The 18,527-nt window shown below is 39.9% G+C and overlaps 1 protein-coding gene across 1 annotated transcript; it reads right to left on the bottom strand.

Moving 5' to 3' along the window:
• Positions 1 to 6,686: 6,686 nt before the first annotated feature.
• Positions 6,687 to 16,267, bottom strand: SLC10A2 (solute carrier family 10 member 2). The gene is made up of 6 exons (XM_054387708.1): positions 15,846 to 16,267; positions 12,661 to 12,779; positions 11,532 to 11,620; positions 9,272 to 9,447; positions 8,554 to 8,711; positions 6,687 to 6,820 (listed from the first exon to the last, which is right to left on the bottom strand). Exons 1-6 carry the CDS (start codon positions 16,265 to 16,267, stop codon positions 6,687 to 6,689), a joined length of 1,098 nt encoding a protein of 365 aa, XP_054243683.1.
• Between the last annotated feature and the right edge of the window lie 2,260 nt (positions 16,268 to 18,527).

Below are 18,527 nucleotides of genomic sequence, written 5' to 3' on the forward strand. Positions count from 1 at the left end.
ATCCCCAAATAACTGAAGACCAAAAAAGATGAAGATCTTTATTTAAGCTTGTTTTTTCTAAAGTCTCATGTTTTCTTAAATCAGTTCTTATCTGAGGGAGGAAGCAGATTTATGATCTTTTAAATGAAATATTTTGCAATATATTGTGAAGAGTCTTCTTATGAGCTTGGAATCACCCTATGCAAAGTGCCGTTGCTTCATCTGACTGTGGAGGGATTTGTGCAGATCAGGGGAAATCCTGCAAATAAGGATGACTTGCAAGGAAGTCACAAAGAGGACATAGCTGCCTAGACAATCATCTGTTGCCATTTTAGATGCAGTAGGGCCAAGATAGGTGCAGGCAGAACGTGGGACCTACAGAATATCTGTGACTTTCTGGAATGGAAGCAGAAAGCCAAGCAGGATACCCCAGGGTGTCTCACATTACACTAGATGCTTTTGTTCAGGAAACTGAATTTCATATTCAATTCTGTGTAATGTCTTTGTCTCCCTTCAGAATTCCTCATGTCCTAAACCAGGTGTCTGGGGTGTGATGACTTGCTCTCCAGAGAGGTTTGTCTTTTCCTACTGACAATACTGACTGCTTGTTTTCAGGGAAGGGTGAAGGTCAGAGCTGGAAACTCACTTGTAGATGGCTAAATGCAATGGAAGTTAAATTGAGAGAGTAATATCATTCTACAGTATATCTATTAATGAAAACATATTGGCACCCTTTTGGAGCTTTCAATTATCCATCTTCTGAAATTCCAGTTTGAAGCCTGGAAAATGTCCTGACTAGTATCAGTTATTTTTACATGTTATATTTTAAGTTAATTTAGTGCTCAGTTTAACTGAGATGTTAGTAGTTTTGGAGCAGAACAAATATTCCTTAGGAAAAAGAGTCTGAGATCTATAGTCCTTCATTTCTGGCTTGGAAAATCCAGTTGGACTTGGACTGCCATTTGCTTGTGGTACTACGATACTGTATTTGGTTTAATTCTGGACACGAGCAAGCAACACTGTTTATCTTGTCATCAGCAAGTTTGCTGACGACACCAAGCTGTGTGGTGCAGCAGACATGCTGGAGGGAAGGGATGCCATCCAGAGAGACCTTGATAGGCTGGAGAAGTGGGCTCATGACACCCTTAGGAGGTTCAACAAGACCAAATGCAAGGTCCTGCATCTGGGTCAGGGCAATCCCAAGGACCAATATAGGCTGGGCAGTGACTGGCTTGAGAACAGCCCTGAAGAAAGGGACTTGGGGGTACTGGTGGGTGAGAAGCTCAACATGAGCTGTCAAAGTGCACTTGCAGCCCAGAAAGCCAACCAGATCCTGGGCTGCATCAAGAGAAGTGTGGCCAGCAGGTCAAGGGAGGTGATTCTCCCCCTCTACTCTGCTCTGGTGAGACCCAACCTGGAGTACTGCATCCAGTTATGGAGCCACTGTTACAAGAAGGATCTGGAGGTGCTGGAACGTGTCCAGAGAAGGGCCACCAGGATGATCAGAGGGCTGGAGCACCTCTCCTGTGAGGACAGACTGAGAGAGTTGGAGCTGTTCAGTCTGGAGAAGAGAAGGCTCTGAGGAGACCTTATTATGGCCTTCCAGTATCTGAAGGGGGCCTATAGGAAAGCTGGGGAGGGACTTTTTAGGATGTCAGGTAGAGATAGGACTAGGGGGAATGGAAGAAAACTAGAAGTGGGTAGATTCAGATTGGATGTTAGGAATAAGTTTTACACCATGAGAGTGGTGAGACACTGGAACAGGTTGCCCAGGGAGGTGGTGGAAGCCCCATTCCTAGAGGTTTTTAAGTTCCAGCTGGATGTGGCTCTGGGCAGCCTGATGTAGTGTGAGGTGTCCCTGCCCATGGCAGTGGGGTTGGAACTAGATGATCCTTGAGGTCCTTTCCAACCCTATCAATTCTATGAATATATGATCTGAGGAGAGCAGGAACATCCTTGTCAAATACTCTACAATGAAGCTTTGTGTCTTGGGAGACAGAGCATACTGATTGTTGTTTTAGTTTTGCATTAAGTGTACAGTATGTCAATTTTTTTGGCCACAAAAACCCAAAGGTTCATTTCTTCTTTCTGAGGCTGCCAAAAATAATACTGGTTGGCAGAGATTATAATAGCAGGTTTTGAACATTATAACCTGATTATCCTGAAAAAAGATCATTTAAAACTAATCCGTAAATCAATTTGCTTGTTAATTCTGTTCAAATTGCACTCTCCTCTTCTGACTAACACAGCAAAGTATATGACAGAATCAATTCTTTTACCTCTCTTTTGGTCATCTGAGAAATTAGTTGTATTTTCATAGGAGATTAGAATCACTATATAGACTTTTTTTGCCTAATTTTCTTTTACTTGATTATAAAGACCTATCTTCCTGGTTAAAGGAAACATTGCTGTCTACAACTACTTGAAGGGAGGTTGTAGGCAGGTGGGGTTTGGTCTCTTCTCCCAGGCAACCAGCAGCAGAATGAGAGGACACAGTCTCAAGTTGTGCCAGGGGAGGTATAGGCTGGAGATTAGGAGGAAGTTCTTCACAGAGAGAGTGATTGCCCATTGGAATGGGCTGCCTGGGGAGGTGGTGGAGTCGCCATCACTGGAGACATTCAAGAGAAGACTGGATGAGGCACTTGGTGCCATGGTCTATAAGAGTCCTTATGCATAAAGTAAATTAAGACAAAAAGAAGTATTTCACTTCAACTAGTTGCTTGTTGTTTTGTTAGGGGTTTTTTTTTGGTGGTTTTAGTGGTTCTTCTGTTTGAGAGAAAAAAAAAATTTGGTCTAAGTCAGCCCATCTAAATTCACTTTATAGAGACAGACAATTCCAGTGTACAGCTCATCCTGTAACAGGAGTCTGAGACAGCGAGCATGATTAACTCTGTGGTGGTGCATCTCTCTCTGTTGACTAGGGAAGACACATCTTTATACCCAGATTTATGGCTACAGACTTCAGTTTGACAAATGTGATTGTCACATCCTTGCAGCCGTTATATTACAGACCTTGGGATGAGCTAGGCATTAATTCATCTGCCATTTCAGCTTTTAGGGCACGTCTGTCTTTAGACATACTTCAGCTCACTTTACCTGCAATGTCTTGAGAACCAGCAGTGCAGCAGAGTTAAGACTAAGGGACTACCCAGGCTCTCTGAACATGAGTGGCTATCTAAAAGTTGACTAGCTGTGTTAACCTAGAATATGCTAAAGCATCTGTATGACTTCTTATCTTGAACTGATTGCCAGTATGTGTTAATTAGATTAGGTATCTGTCAGCCTGATCATCACTGAATGATGCTTTTAAATTGCACATCCAGCAACATCCCATCCACAGGTTGTTTCAGTGGATAGAAGATTGCTTAACAAGTAAGGGTGATATTGCCTTTCTTTGAAAGGATTTTCATGGTGGAGGATGTGAAAGGGGATGATGTTGAGTAAGCTAAACAAGCTGACTTTGGTAACTGAAGTTTTTCTTCTGACAATACCAAGAAAACAGCAAAAGCAGGATTAGGGATTACCAGCCTCCTTCAACTGAGAAGCCTGTATCTCAGCATTTATATGGCTAAGACACACCATATCTTCTGGAGACATACTTCTCCAAAAGTCCCTTACACTGCTGGAGGTAGACCACTCCAGCTTCACAAGTGATGAATGGACATTGATGTTGCCCAGACTTCAACAGATGGAGATTTAACAGCTGTCACATCATCATAAAGCTCTTTCTGGCAACATTAACAAGCTCTGGGGTTTTGGTTTAGGTTTGATGTGCTCTAGCAGTGCTTTACTTCATGTAAAGCTTGAGACATAAGATCCTTGCTAAATGTAATTGTAATGGCTGCAGAAACTGCAGCTTCCATTATTCACCTGTGGCCACAAAGTGCATGCATACATTAAAAAATGTATACCAAATATGGCATCAGGCGTTTCATGTTCATTTAATCTTCATTGGGTAGCCCAGAGAGGTGGTAGATGCCCCATGCATGGAAACATACAAGGTCAGGGTGGTCTGAGTTCTGAGCAACCTGATCTGGTTGAAGACAGCCCTGTCTCTTGCAAGGGTGGTTAGACTAGATGACCTTTAAAGATCCCTTTCAACTCAAACTGTTCAATGATTCTGGAATTATTAAACATATTCATTTTATACATAATCTGAGGTGGCTTTGTCACATCTCAAAGCCAGAAATTTAGTCTGCATGTTAGATTTCAGTCTCAGTTTTTTCCACCTTAAATTACTCCAATGAACCGAATTATAAATAGCTTCTCACTTTATTCAGTTCAGTGTTTATACAGTTGCTTTAAATACACACACACATAGTATAAGCAAGACAAACTATTATTCTTTAATACATTTAAAAATCTGCTTAAAATATGCATAGAAGCATTGAAATTTAGTGTGGGGAAAGAGTAGCAACTTGGTGTGTAGTAAAAATATTATTCCAACTAACTTTTGTTGCCCATTTTTTGACAGACATGGGGTAAAGACAATAGCCTTTTTTACTACAAATATGACAAGTACCAGCTTATCTTTTTCTCAGGTAAGGTGCTTTTTCACATTTATTATTCCTCCATAACAGACTTCACTATATTTTTCTCTTTAATCTTTTTATAAAACACAACATGCCTCCTCTTAGTGGTTAAACTCCTCTTTGGTTGTTATGACCACTCTAAACTCTCCTTGAAAGCCTCCCAGAATTCAGGAACGTTTTGAGACTCTTTCCCCCACCTACGGTAGGTAGAAATAATTTATTTCTTGCTTAATACTGGGAACATTTCTCCAGCAGTGGAAAGATACATGTCAGGAACTTACATTCCACAATTTCATTTATGTTTGTAAAAAACCTGCCACATTAACTCACACCACCTTGGAAGGTGTGTGTGAATATGACAAAGGGGTGTATAGTTTCCATGTTTAGATAGTTGGCTCATTCTTGAATTTTTTGGTGAGCCAACTTCTCACTCATTTAATCTGAAGTTCTCTGGATATTTTCTTTAAATAAGAGCTACAAGACTAATGTATCCATAAAAAATTACAGCTGAAAAAATTACTGCTCTGTTTCCCTTAGAATTATACTAATTTTCTCCATGCACTCTAGACAGCTTTCCATAGGTAACTTTGAATTTCCAGAGACAAATAACGTGTATGCACATACAATTATTTCTGTTTGTGGTTCATATAATTAAAATCTTGAAGTTATCAGCCACATCAGCGTCTACAAGTCGATGGTATGTTCAAATTTATTGACTTAATAAAATAATAAAAATATATAACTCTCTACCAGAATTATTGTCTCATGTTAACAGTGGTGAAAGTAGTCCTGAATGAATCAGGGTCAATTTTGTTCCACTTTCAAGTGTCGACTATTTCTTGCACTTTCAAAATCTCTGCCTGTTCCTTTGTATGCAGCTGTCACACTAAAATTGCTCTGGGCTTACGCTCCAAACTTTTTCTCTCTCTTCACGTTTCCAGCACCTAAAAGACCCAAACAGCCAGACTGAAGATGCAAAGCTGTTTACTTATTACTTCAGGCAAAAGAGCAGAGTCATCATATACCTTGCCCTTGTTAAAATTATAACTTCAGAATAAAATAATGTTTCAAGTAGTTAGTACAGTACAATGACTCTAGTCTGCCCAGACTGACCTAAATGAAAATTTATTTCATTATCAGCTTGTTCCAATTTTTTCATTGATTCATGTTCATTGAAAGTCCTCCATCCCTATCAGATCTTCCACATCAAATCCTGTTGCTGCTTTGGCACTTCTACAAGACATTTTTATTTCCTATAGGGGCTGAGACTAGCAGATGAATCTGTAAAATCACAGATTGGAGTTGATAATGCAAATATCTGCTTGTTGTTTTAGCAATAACCAACCTTTACTCTGTCTTTCTTTAAATAAGCCATAATAAAACACGCAGTATCTTTAAGGAATTAACTCTCAAACCAGATTCTACAATTGAAGCCATGTTGAAATCTGTGATGGTTTTAAGGCTATGCCTTTAATTTCTTTTCACAGAGTTAGAGCAGAAAAGAATGTAAATAAATCATGATTGGGTGTAAGAAAGCAAAATAATTATTCTAAACACTTCCATTGGAGAGATAGAAATGTTTAAGAGTCAGTACTCAAAACAAAGTCTCAGTCTCTCTGTCTGGTGTTCCTCTGCTGGGCAGTTTGTATTTCTCTTCTGGCCTTTGCTTTTCGGAGATAACACACACCTGCATACTGACCTTGAAAAGCTAAGTTTAACAACCTCTCTGCTTCTTGGCTTTCTTCCTTCTGCCAGGGGGGTCTGGGGAAGGCAGGGAAGGGGGAGGTGGGGGCGGGGCAGCTTTCCTGGCTTTGGCCAGGAGGGTTTTGTGCTGTTTCTGTTAATTGTACATATCTGTAAATATCATAAATACTCTATATTTATACATATTCATTGCCTTCCATTGTAGACTGTAGTTCATGCCTCTAAATGCAGTTTCATTTGCTTCTGAACTGAGCTAGTCTGGAGTTGTTATTGTGGGAGGGGAATTTCAGCCCACCACACTACAACAAAATCAAAGTAAAAATCTTTCATAAGTTAATAATTTTAAAGTCGTACTGTACAATATCCACAGAACTTCTCCCTTTGTTAAATGTTTCCATAAAGCAATTGCATGTGAAAAAAGTAAACTATATATCTTTTATCTCTTCAGCTGGTGGGAACAGAGGTAATTGTCTATTTGGTCTCATTTGATACAAATCCTCCATTTATTTGAGCATGTGATGATGTTGATTTTGAATCCTCTTTTTCCTCTGTTTTCTCAACATCTGTCTTTGTTTTGATCCGGTGTCTTCTGTAAACACGATAGCCTGGGAATTGGTATATATTTAGCATTAAATAAAGAAATGTTAACAATTACCCAAAAAAGACATTGTGGTAACATGTAGCTATGTAACACTTTCTTTCCTTATATTGTTAAAACCTTCCAACACCTCCAGACAGTTTCTTTAAAATTATGTTTAATTATTTGTTAATTAACTGTGCTCATCAATGGACAAGTATATTTAGAAAATAACAAGGAAAATGTTCAAAATTCTGCATTTGATGTTTAACTGCTTTGTGTTTTGCTTGTGTGCAGTGATCTTTAAAAGTATTGTCTGTCTCCCTTGGGATGTCTTTGAACTCTTGGCTGGGTCTGTGGGATTGACCCTTACTTCTAAGTGAGTCCTGCTTGGCAATGTGACAAAGTGGTTTGTCTGTTCCCATGCCATTGCCTTGTGCCTCTCAGGCTGTGTCCTGGGGGCAGTGCTCTGGTGTTGCATAAGATGGCTGGTTTGGGACTGGGAGCTCAAATGCTTTAGCTGGCTTTAGGCATGAGCAAGAGGAATGAGATTCCTATAGTAGGTAGGTTTGTTGCAGTAGCAGTAATGTAACTCCAGAGAGGTGTATGTGAAAGGGAAAAAAAGACCTTTACCTCTAGTGGAAGATATTTTCTCACATCAGCCATGAAACTAATGCCTGTTCTTTCAATAGCTGCTAGGAAAGGGAGTTTGTTCATGTTTGTGGCAACAACCCTACTGGGCAGCTGTACACCCATGAACCCTGGAGTTGTGGAATAGGATGCATTTGCTCTTCCTCAGCCAAGGATAATGAAAACTCTGTGCTCAATGTATTCTTCTGCACTCAGTTGAAGGTGATGGAAATTACAGAATCATAGAATTGGTTGGAAAAGTCCTTAAGATTACTGAAACCAACCATAACCTAACATCTCCCTGTACAAAACTGTTAGACCATGTCCCTAAGCACCTCATCTAAATATCTTTTAAACACCTTCAGGGATGGTGACTCCACCAGCTCCCACACCCTGTTACAGTGCCTGATGACCCTTTTGGTGAAGAAATTTTTCCTCATATCTAATCTAAACCTCCCATAGTGCAACTTGGGGCCATCACCTCTTGTCTTATCACTTGTTACCTGGAATAAGAGGCTGCTACAACCTCGATTCAGGTAGTTGAAGAGAGCGATGAAGTCTCTCCTCAGCCTCCACTTCTCCAGGCTGAACTATGCCAGCTCCCTCAGCTGCTCTTCAGAGGACTTGTGTTCAAGACCCCTTGCCAGCTTTGTTCCCCTGGTTTGGACACACTCCAGCACTTCAGTGTCCTTGTAGTGAGGAGCCCAAAACTGAACACAGTACTTGAGGTGAGGCCTCACCAATGCTGAGTTTTAGGTGTAAAATCACTTCCCTGGTCTTCCCAGCCACGCTATTTCTAATGCAGGCCAGGATGCTGTTGGCCTTCTTGGCTGACTGAGCACACTGCTGGCTCGTATTCTGCTACTGTTGACCAGCATCCTCAGAACCATTTCTGCCAAGCAACTTTCATCCCCTCCTTTGTGCTGAAAAAAGAAGTCTTTCAAATATTGAACTGAGCTTTGTATATTCCTAGTTATGTACAGTAGTGATAGCTATCATTTGGGACATTATTTACTTAACTATTTTCTATTTTATTATTTTTGTCCCTTCCTATTTTCTCCATGTACAGGAAATATGAGACTGATAATAATGATTAGTCTAATTCTATAATAGAAAAAATATATTCTTTACCTATTAAAATTAGTAGTGCAAACAAGAGCTGGAAAATGCTGTAGATGAGTGGGAAAGTAAACATCAATTCAAGTTCTTCAGGAGTGAATGAGAGCTGTACTATAGTTGTACATAGTTGAGTGTTTTGCATGCCTGTTTCCAGAGACACTGTACGACATCTAAAAGGAATAATGTGAAGACAATGGTGAAATAGCAGCCTATATGTCCTCATGCTTTTTAACAATATGGATAAGCAAGAAACATGCACTAATGAATAGCTAAGAAAATGGTATCTTTCAGCTCACACGGTCAACAAACCACAGCCACAACACATACAGTTCATGGCAGTTCAGCAATTGTAAAGGACTCTGCTCCACCTTGAAACCAAGTACGTGGCACTCACTATCTCCCTGTCTTGTAATGATGTTCTAAATTGTAGGCTGCTGCATTTTAAGGAGAAATTTTACCACAGTCCCAATGTACTTATAAGTCAGGTCTGTTTCATTCATTTGAGGTGAAGAACATGGGCACACAAGGAAAGACGTGAAAGATTGGAGGAAACAATATAGTGAGATAGAGTTTTATCTGCACAGAGTATCCAAGAAACAAGGTTGGGAAATGAGTGACTGTTGTGCAGCTAATATTTAGGAAACATTCTCAGTATTGATTAATCTTTAAATAAAGCCTTTTTAACCACCTATAAAAAGGCTACAGGTCTTTGTTACAAAGAATGTGATACCTGTGCCAAGGCAGACCAGCTACACGGGCCAGAAGGAATCCTAGAGAATAGCCAGCTGCTGGAAATATGGTGCCAATGATCCATAACTTGGGTGAGATAATCCAGGAACCTCTGTAGAGTATTCCCCCAACCACAGCAATGATCACAATGAGGACTGCTCCAGCAACAGAACCAACCTGTAAGGGAAAGAGGAAGGACTGTGTAAATAAGAGACCTTGATGAAATCTAATGGCATCAAACATAGTATCAAACATGCTCATACGTGTCTCTGAGCCACTGAAACATCATATTAAACATAAATCCTAAAATTTATGGCAATATAATTTACAGCAGCAGACAGATTAGACAGCAGGAAATGTACAATATACTTCAACGTGTGGATACAGGTACAGATCAAGGCATAGCTGTAAAGCCAGACTCTCAAAGCCTTGGCTATAATTGTACTTAGAACTGGAGATTAAAAATAATTTCACAGGTGTCATGTGAGCAAGGAATAGTGCAGACATTAAAAAAAAAAAAATCCCCAGAGTTGTTGGGAAACTGACAGCTTAACAGCTAGAATGATGCACTTTTCCTTTCCACTTCCTGGGCAATCACACTCTGGGGCTTAGTATAGTCTATGCTAACTAGCGACTAGATTATTATTGATAGGAAACTATTTGTCAAGTGGAGGAGTAAGTCTTTAATGTGGCTGAAAATTTGTGTTTGAAAACTGATTGTGAGGTTGTATAGCATTTCTACACAGACATGGTCACTGAGTTGATCTTATTTCCTGTGGCAGAGATCTTCACGGCTGCTTGCCAAAAAAACCCAAACAAACAACAACAAAAAAGTGATGACTCTCTCTTTTCTTGTCAACCAAATGGAATATCTGACCTTATGGCATGTGTCACCAGGGATCTCCCTGGCAGACTTCTGAGGCTAAGCTTAGGAGAATCCATTTCTCAGCTAAAACATGTATTTCCATTCAACAAGCCTCATTGAGTGAAGCATTTTTAAGAACTGAATGAACAAGTACTTTTTTTTGACTGAGCTATGCACCTAATGAGAAACATGGTCTGGCTGTGACAAGCTCTTCTGTTTTACCTGACACACGCTTTGTGTTCTTATCTCCATTTCTCACTCTATGTACCTCAATCTGGCATCTATGGCTCAATCTTCAGTTGATGCTTCATTGTCCTACATGAACCAGATTGTCAGTAGATGTTACTGTGAGCTGCTCACACACTCACTAAGAAAGAAAATTAAACACTGTTTTGTTGACAGAGCAAGTAGAGTTTCTTTTCATGGGTGTTCAAATCCATGCTTTCCCCTTAAATGATTAAAGAGGAATAGCATAGTTTTGAAACCAGCACTCAATAGTATCCAAGTTCGTAAGCTGAGTGCGTTCAAATATACAACATACTAAACTAACAATCAAATAACAAGAATTTACTTAAAGAGACCTTATTTGTGTTCTATGATTCCTGAGCTGATAGCAGAGAAATGGTGAGAAAGTATAGGTGGAACAAAAAATTGCCAGACTAGTTTTCTGTCAGAAAATTCAGAACATAAATGCATTAACTAGGAATGGCTAACGAAGGCCAAGGGTACTCAACATGTCTGACAATCACTTTAAACCTAAACCTAATGTTCAGAATGATCAATTTGCTGTTAATACTAGATGATGATGATGATAATTATTACTTTGTTGAGAACAGTGTTTGCCAAAAAATCCCAGATATTTGATGCACCTGAAACTATCTTGCAATGATAGTTGAATTTTATGTACAGTTTTGTTAGATTTTTTAACAGTTGGGAAATTTTCAAAATGATTTTTAATAAAAATTGCCTTCACACTCAATATTGCCCCCCAAAATTAATGAAGCGTTTTAAAAGTAGAAAGCTTTTTTTTTGATCTGGAATGGTTTTTTAAATTATTATTGTTATTTATTATTTTGCAGAGAAAAACTGCTTCCAGTTGACTCAAATGATTTTCCTTCCAGTTTCAGTTCACATTATAAACTGAACTCAATTACTAACAGAGTTGTAGTCAGACAAAAGTAGGCTGTTTGGATAACAATGGTTTCTAATAAAGTATGTAAATCACACATGTTTGTACAGAGGGAAAGCAATACATTTATGCACTGACTCATTTCTGATGAAAAATTCTTGACTCTTATGAAGTCAAATACTAATACTATGAACAGTGATGTACTGCTTCAGTGAAGCCACTGATTCTATAATTTATTCATAATTACTTCAGCCTTCTATGTCCTACCTTAAGTATGATTTTCGCTTTGCTAGGCCATTTGTGGTTAACATACATTCCAAATGAAATAGGAATTACAAGAGCTACCAGTGAAATTCCTGTAAAAAATAAGAGAGAAGGAAAGTTAAGCACATGTATGGTGCAGAAGTTTGCTGTGTAGAAAAGCTAAGGGTAGGGAGAAAGTCTTTGGAGGATATTTCTGATATGCACACTCCAGAGCATGCATATACACTTTACCCACACCTGCCCATTTGCTTTTCTATGGAGTCTGTTATCTTTGGCAGCCTGTTGAAGTAGCTGCCATTCTGCTGAACTACATGCTCATTCACCTGCATCAGAAAGGCAGGCAGAAATTTGAGTGTGCTAATCATCACTATGCTGTGATGTGAGTAGATGTATTCAATGTTCATTTTGTCTGCAGGTGTTTCGCTACTGTACCATATCAACAAAAAGTTTAGGGCTTCTTTTGTTTTGGATTCCTTCCTTCGGTACTGATTTTGAAAGCTCAAGCAATGTCCCTCCACCCCAGGACAATGGGAAATGAAACTGAAGATTATGAAAGTGACTCTGCTGGCTTTTAAGATTAGCACAACATGGAACCATGCTTGACAAGCACAAGGGCCACAGCTCTGCAAAGAACTGGAGTGTGTTTTTCCAAATCCTGTGACTATTTTCTCTTTGTATCTGGATGAGATTTTTGACAGGAAGTCAAATGAAGCCACTCCTGCTGGTGCAGATTGCAGCTTTTCAAAGAGACTCAGCAGTTTTAATCACTCACTTAATTATCGGTGCGTGTTTGAGTACTTTGCCAGATCGTGGCCTCAGCACTTAGCACTTTTCAGGATTGTGCTTTAAAGCTGTTACAAATGCTTTCATCCAGGGGAGATAGCTATTCCTTTATGAATTATTCTATATTCTTACCCCAGTACCATGCAAGTCTCCAAACTAAATGGCAAAAATAACCTAAGAACAATCTCCTCATAAATGTCTGTACAATGTATTTTTGTTCTGCAGAGTTGGGAGTGATTTGATCTGGGTACCTAATTACCATGGAGGTTAGAAAGTAGAAGGATGAAATGTTTATTACTAAAGGGAGGATGAAGGAGTCAGCAGGAAAGTGCTAGTTCACTGGACTCACCAATGCTGTCATAGGGGAGTACAATTGCGCTGGAATCAGTCCATATCTTGGTATAAAGAAAGAGGCAAAGTGGCATCATTCCCATTGCAAACAATGTGGAGCAAGTTGTCATGCTGATGCTGAAAGGAAATTGGTTGGAATGTCAGTTCATCTTATGATAGCTTATAGTCTTTCTCATTTTCATATTACATCACATCTTATGAGATGTTGGCAAGAAATATTGCTGGCTACAGTCAATTTATCCTGTATATTAGGTTAGAGGAAAGCTAAACAGATGGAATGGCTTCTGCTGAAAAGAAAAGAACATGAAATATCAATGTGGTCTGCAGCCACAGAACAATAACTTTTAGTGCAAATGAGGCAGTCAAACAGGCATCCATCAGGAAGGGCAAGTCTGTCTGGCTTCTGAGAGAGTGGCAAGCTGGACAGGGTCAGATGGACATCAAACGAAGCTTTCCATTATATCAGCACTTCTAGAGTGTTAAAATTTAACATCCAAAGTTGACAGCACAAAACAAAAGTATTTCATTGTCCAGGATGTGTGATGTAATAAAATCTGCTTTCTGTATTGTTTTGCTCTAGGACAAAGAGAAGGTGCTGAGAATTACTTAGTGAAGTTGAACATGATATTGCTGCTTCCTTGGTTTGTGCAAGGATATTTCTGTTTTAAAATATAAGGTTGTGAAACCATTGGGTCTGACATATCTTGTACTAAAAGGTCCATTCTATGACAGGAATGAAGAAGGACAGAAAGGCACAACAACTAAAATAAGGAGAATAGATAAATTTACCTCTACAAATCACACTCCTCTGACAAAAATAGCGAGAGTTCCGACTGAAGTACTTTGGAAACTTCCTTATGAGCTTTACTTGTGATTTCACTTCTGTGTCGCTTGCCCTCAGAAAGATGACTATTGACCCCATCCCATGAAGTGGACATATCCAAAGAAATATAGAATAATTAACATAGAAATCATAGGAGTATCTGTATTAATTTTTGTTCCTGTCACTCTCTACTTCAGAGTCATTGAACAGAATTTTGTAGGAGCCTCTGGCAAGAGCGAGCTCCAGAAAGAGAAAAAAGAACCATAGTCTGCAAATAAGGTCAAGTTAAGCCCCAGGTGCATAAAATAGTTTATTTTTCCTACCTCCATAATTCCTACATCTTCAAACTGTTCCTGTACCTACAGCCTGCTCCAAAATCTACATATTGTCTGATCCCATTCCTTGTGCTCCCAGGCTCCCAAGGGAGCTGTGGAAGAGAGGAGATGGTGTTTCAGAAGCAGTTGTTTTTGTGAAATATCGAGAGATGTCAAAACCAGATGTCCCCATGGAAAGATTTGGAGGATCTGCATCTGAGTTACTAAGAAAAAATGTAAAACCTCATACTTCATCTCCTTGTGATTATATAAGCAGTAGGGAATTAATTCCTGCTCTAACTTCTGGCTGGTTTGTATTGGGATATTTTGAAGCAGAACTGCAGGCAATGGTGATGAGTTGTTACATATAAACATAAAATATTATCAGTTAAAAACAACCTCCTTCTCTGACATGATGGGTAGGCTGTCTGTAATACTGTACTGGCTCCAAAAACCAGACAAGATACTCGTACTATTGTTCTTCTGTCAAGAACTGAAGATGCTCTCATTGCTGTCTCTACTGTACCTCCTATATCCTCTGGTCCCTGCATTGTTGTCACAAGGATAATGACCAAAAGCCTTTGATTCCTCAAGGTCTTTAACTGAAGAACAATCTTTTACAGGTATTTTGAATTTACTTCACTCTCAGCCAGCATCATGGAATATAAATCCTATTCCTATTCACAGCACCATGAATCTGGATTTTTACCACCATTTTAAGTGACACGATTCTGAACATACAGAACTGAAAAAGCATAGCTCAGCTCAATGTATTCTTCCAAGAATAGATGAGGACAGAATTTCAGACTTGTGTTGGATATCTTTCCATCTGTGCTTTCTTAAATCTGTATTTATTGAAATTACATGTCTTATTGTTCCTAATATAATATCATAGGCCTTTCCTCCACAGCAGAGAAGTTGGTGATTAGCAGAGCTGACCTCATACATAATTTGAAAGCTGGCACTACATTAACACGTGCATGTGGCAGAAAAGTTCACTATTTTAAAGGATGGAAAAATGTCTTATTAAAGCTACATGTATTATCATTTTTAGTCTATTTGCCCTAGCTCCACATCTTTCTTACTTCTATTATTTTTTCCATTTCTAGTTCTGACTGGCATATGATAAATTGGATGAATGCTCCCATTTATGTTACTCTGTGGGAAACAGAGAAATGATCCCGTTTATTTTAAAGCAAAGTAATCAGGATACAAAAAGATTGCTCATTTTTAAAGGCTGAGTTAATGAGCACTCCATGGAATTTGCATAGAGATTAGGCTTCACTTCTTCCTATTTGATGTCCTAGACCATGCCAGGTGCCTTACATATCTATATTTGAGTTCAGAGCACCTGTCACAGGCACTGTCACACTTCACCACCAAGGATGCTCTTTCATTGCCCTTAATATGCCGATCTGCCTTAGTCAATGTCTTCAAGTTTGTAAACCTTTCCCTCAATTTGAACATTTTGCAGAAGGCTCCAGGAGCAAATAGAACTACCAAGAGTGATTTGCAGTTCTGTTTGTTTCCAAAGATAAAAACCTATGCCTGTCTATTGATTGTATAGAAAACAAAAGAGGAGGAAAATAATTTTCCACAGGTGGTCTTTTTCAAGAAGCATTACTTCAAGAACTGTTTCATAGCTACTACTTTATACAGAGGATTCAAATCCTAAGATCCTTTGTTATTTTTTATTTTTACTGCCCAAGATCTTGGAAGAAATGGAATCACAAAAGTAGTTCTATCTTGGACAATGATTTCATAATCCTTAGAGTATCTCAGTGGCCTTCACAAATGCTATTTTCTGCAAGATCTGAAGATTTACAATAAAGATATTTTATAATATACACAATTTTGGTATGCTATCTTCCTCATGAATTCTCAATGAACCTACTATTAGAGTAACTAAACATCTTTACAAGAAGGAAGATTAACAATGTATGGGGCAGGATGCAAAGAGGAAAAAAAACCCCAGACTGTCCTTTTAAATATAAAATTTACAATGTAAAAAGCTATATGAACTACTTAGAAAATGGTTGATCTTACCTTAGGTCCATGTCTCCCTCCACCCAGTAAGCAATGACATTAGAGGCTGTGCCCCCTGGACAGCATCCCATGATCAGCACCACGACAGCTTGAATAGGAAGCACATCAAATGCCAGGGACAGCAAGAATGCTGTGAGAGGCATAATTCCAAACTGGCAAAGGAAACCCACAAAAATACCCCAGGGTCTTTTTATGTGGCCCCAGAATTTCTGAAGTTCCACATTGCAACCCATAGAGAACATCACCAAAGCCAGCATGATTGTTAGAACAGTACTTAAAGCTATGCTCAAAATTTCATTAAAATTATCTCCTAGTAGCACGCAAGATGCACCATTGCAAATAGTAGCATTTGCTGGACAAGCTGTAGAGTTTTCTGCCAAAGACCCAGAGTTAAATTGCTGGGAAAGAAGGTATGTCTGCATTTTGCAATACAGAACTGCTCAGCACATCTGAGGCAGAATTTCAGGTCTGTGTAAAAGGTTGTTTGTCAGTGATTCCTTTTAAATGATCCAGGAAGCAATAAAGTGCAATAAATGCTTAAACACCCCGGGTTTTGTTGGTTTTTTTTGAAGGGTTTGGCACAGTGCTGATTCATATAGTTATAAAAGTTGTACTTGCTTGTTACAGTGACAATTAATCATTTATCCATATGATAATGAGGAATCCTACATTAAGAGAATACCTTTGTTAATATTTAAGGGTGCAAAGAAGGCTTGTGATGCAGCTGAGCGCATGAAATGAGAATCACAGGGTGAGGAGAAAGTTTAGACTTCATTCTTTGAATTCCTTACATGTGTTTGGGAGAGCCACTCAATGGCTGTCATGGGTACTGTAGGGGTCTGTGGGGTGAGTGGTCCTGAGCCAGGATTTGAAGCTGCAACCCTTGCTAAGTGATACAGCATTCACAATGACACATTTCATTGTGGTGTGGTCCTCATTCGATTGTATTTCTAGTGTAATAGAAGTTATGGCTGGTGTTTACCACAGGACTGCATGTGTGTTTGTACCACTTTTGTCTTCTTAATGTAACTTTTAGGTAATCTTTCTGATTCCTTCTCATCTTCTACATAGCCCTGAAGACAGTGAAGAGCCTTGGCTGCAAAGTTTCCCATGATGCAGTCTGTTAAAATGTCACCTGTATTGTTTGCTTTAGCACATGGAAAACTGCCACTGCCCCGACATCTCCATGTCTCTCCAGCCTGGGCACTCGGTGGCTGTTCTTCCCTGCCTGTGTCTCACATTGCTCTCAGCCAGGGAAAGAGAGGAAGAAGGAAGGAAAGGAGTGGGGCAGGAGCCATGGACTGTGCTTATTTGGTGGAGATTTGTGGTTCTCCTGGCACCTTCTGCCAAGCACAGCTGGCACAGTCATGCTTCTCTTCAACTTAGACTGGAAATGGAGGATGGTGAGAGGAGGAATGTGGCATGATGAGGGCAGAGGAGGAAAGAACTGCATTTTCTGAGCTGAGTGTGAGGAGTGAGGAGCAGGGTAGTGGAGTTGGTGTGCTACTGTGGAGCCGTGGTACCCAGCCAAAGCTGACCGTATAGGTTGTACTTAATGATCTCTGAGGTCGTCTTCAACCTGGTTGATTCTGTGATTCTGTATCCTGTTCAGCACTGCATCACGTTTGGCACCCACATCAAGGGTGAGGCTGCGTATCACCTTTATTTCCTGGTGTTGCATGAAAGTTAGGAAATAGGTTTCTTGTGCCTGACTCTAGTATGGCTCATTCTCTGTCATCCCTATGGTTCAAAAGGAATGGGAGGCTGAGGCAGGACAGCTACCCTGGGACCCTTTTGTGTCTTACAGCTCTAGAATAGGCACTGGGCATGCTGTATGGTGTGATTTACACCTTTGTGTGTGTGTGGGACATCCTTATTTTATTTGGAGGCATCCTCGGTGTATTTGCTTCCTGCTGTGTGCCGCGTTTTCCTTCCCCTGCTTTGATCCACATCCTTCTATCACGTGTGCTTTCCTGTGGAAAATCATCATGTATCTGTCAATGCTTAGATATCTTTACTATGCTTGCTGCCCTTGTAAAGGATGCAGTCCAAATATTAAAAATCACAGAATCACAGAATGTTAGGGGCTGAAAAGGACCTTGAAAGATCATCTAGTCCAACCCACCTGCCAGGGCAGGATCACCTATGCCAGATCACACAGGAACTCATCCAGGCAGGTCTTGAATATCTCCAGAGAGGGAGACTCCACAACCCCCCCGGGCAGCCTGTTCTAGTATTCTGTCACCCTCACAGTGAAATAATTCTTCCTCCTGTTTCCATGGAACTTCTATGCCTTAAGTTCCACCCATTGCCCCTTGTCCTGTCATTGGGCATTGCTGAGAAGAGCCTGGCTACATCCTCTTGGCACTCACCCTTTACATATTTATAAACATTAATGAAGTCACTCTTCAGTCTCCTCCTCTCCAAGCTAAAACGCCCCAGCTCCCTCAGTCTGTCCTCTTAAGGAAGATGTTCCACTCCCTTAATCATTTTTGTGGTTCTGCACTGGACTCTTCCAAGCAGTTCCCTGCCCTTCTTGAACTGAGGGCCCAGAACTGGAAACAATATTACAGATGTGGCCTCACCAGGGCAGAGCAGAGAGGGAGGAAAACCTCTCTTGACCTACTGAACACACCCCGTCTAATACAACCCAGGATACTGTTGACCTTGGCCAAAGGTTGG

This window comes from Indicator indicator, chromosome 1 (assembly GCF_027791375.1).
Source record: "Indicator indicator isolate 239-I01 chromosome 1, UM_Iind_1.1, whole genome shotgun sequence".
Classification (NCBI taxonomy): Eukaryota; Metazoa; Chordata; class Aves; order Piciformes; family Indicatoridae; genus Indicator; species Indicator indicator.

Coding starts and splice junctions, on each gene's coding strand:
- SLC10A2 (XM_054387708.1), bottom strand. CDS start 16,267: ATGCAGACATACCTTCTTTCCCAGCAATTTAACTCTGGGTCTTTGGCA. Junction 12,780..15,845: donor GAGGGAGACATGGACCTAAG/GTAAGATCAACC, acceptor ATTTCCTTTCAG/CATCAGCATGACAACTTGCT. Junction 9,448..11,531: donor AAGCGAAAATCATACTTAAG/GTAGGACATAGA, acceptor TTTCCCTTACAG/GTTGGTTCTGTTGCTGGAGC.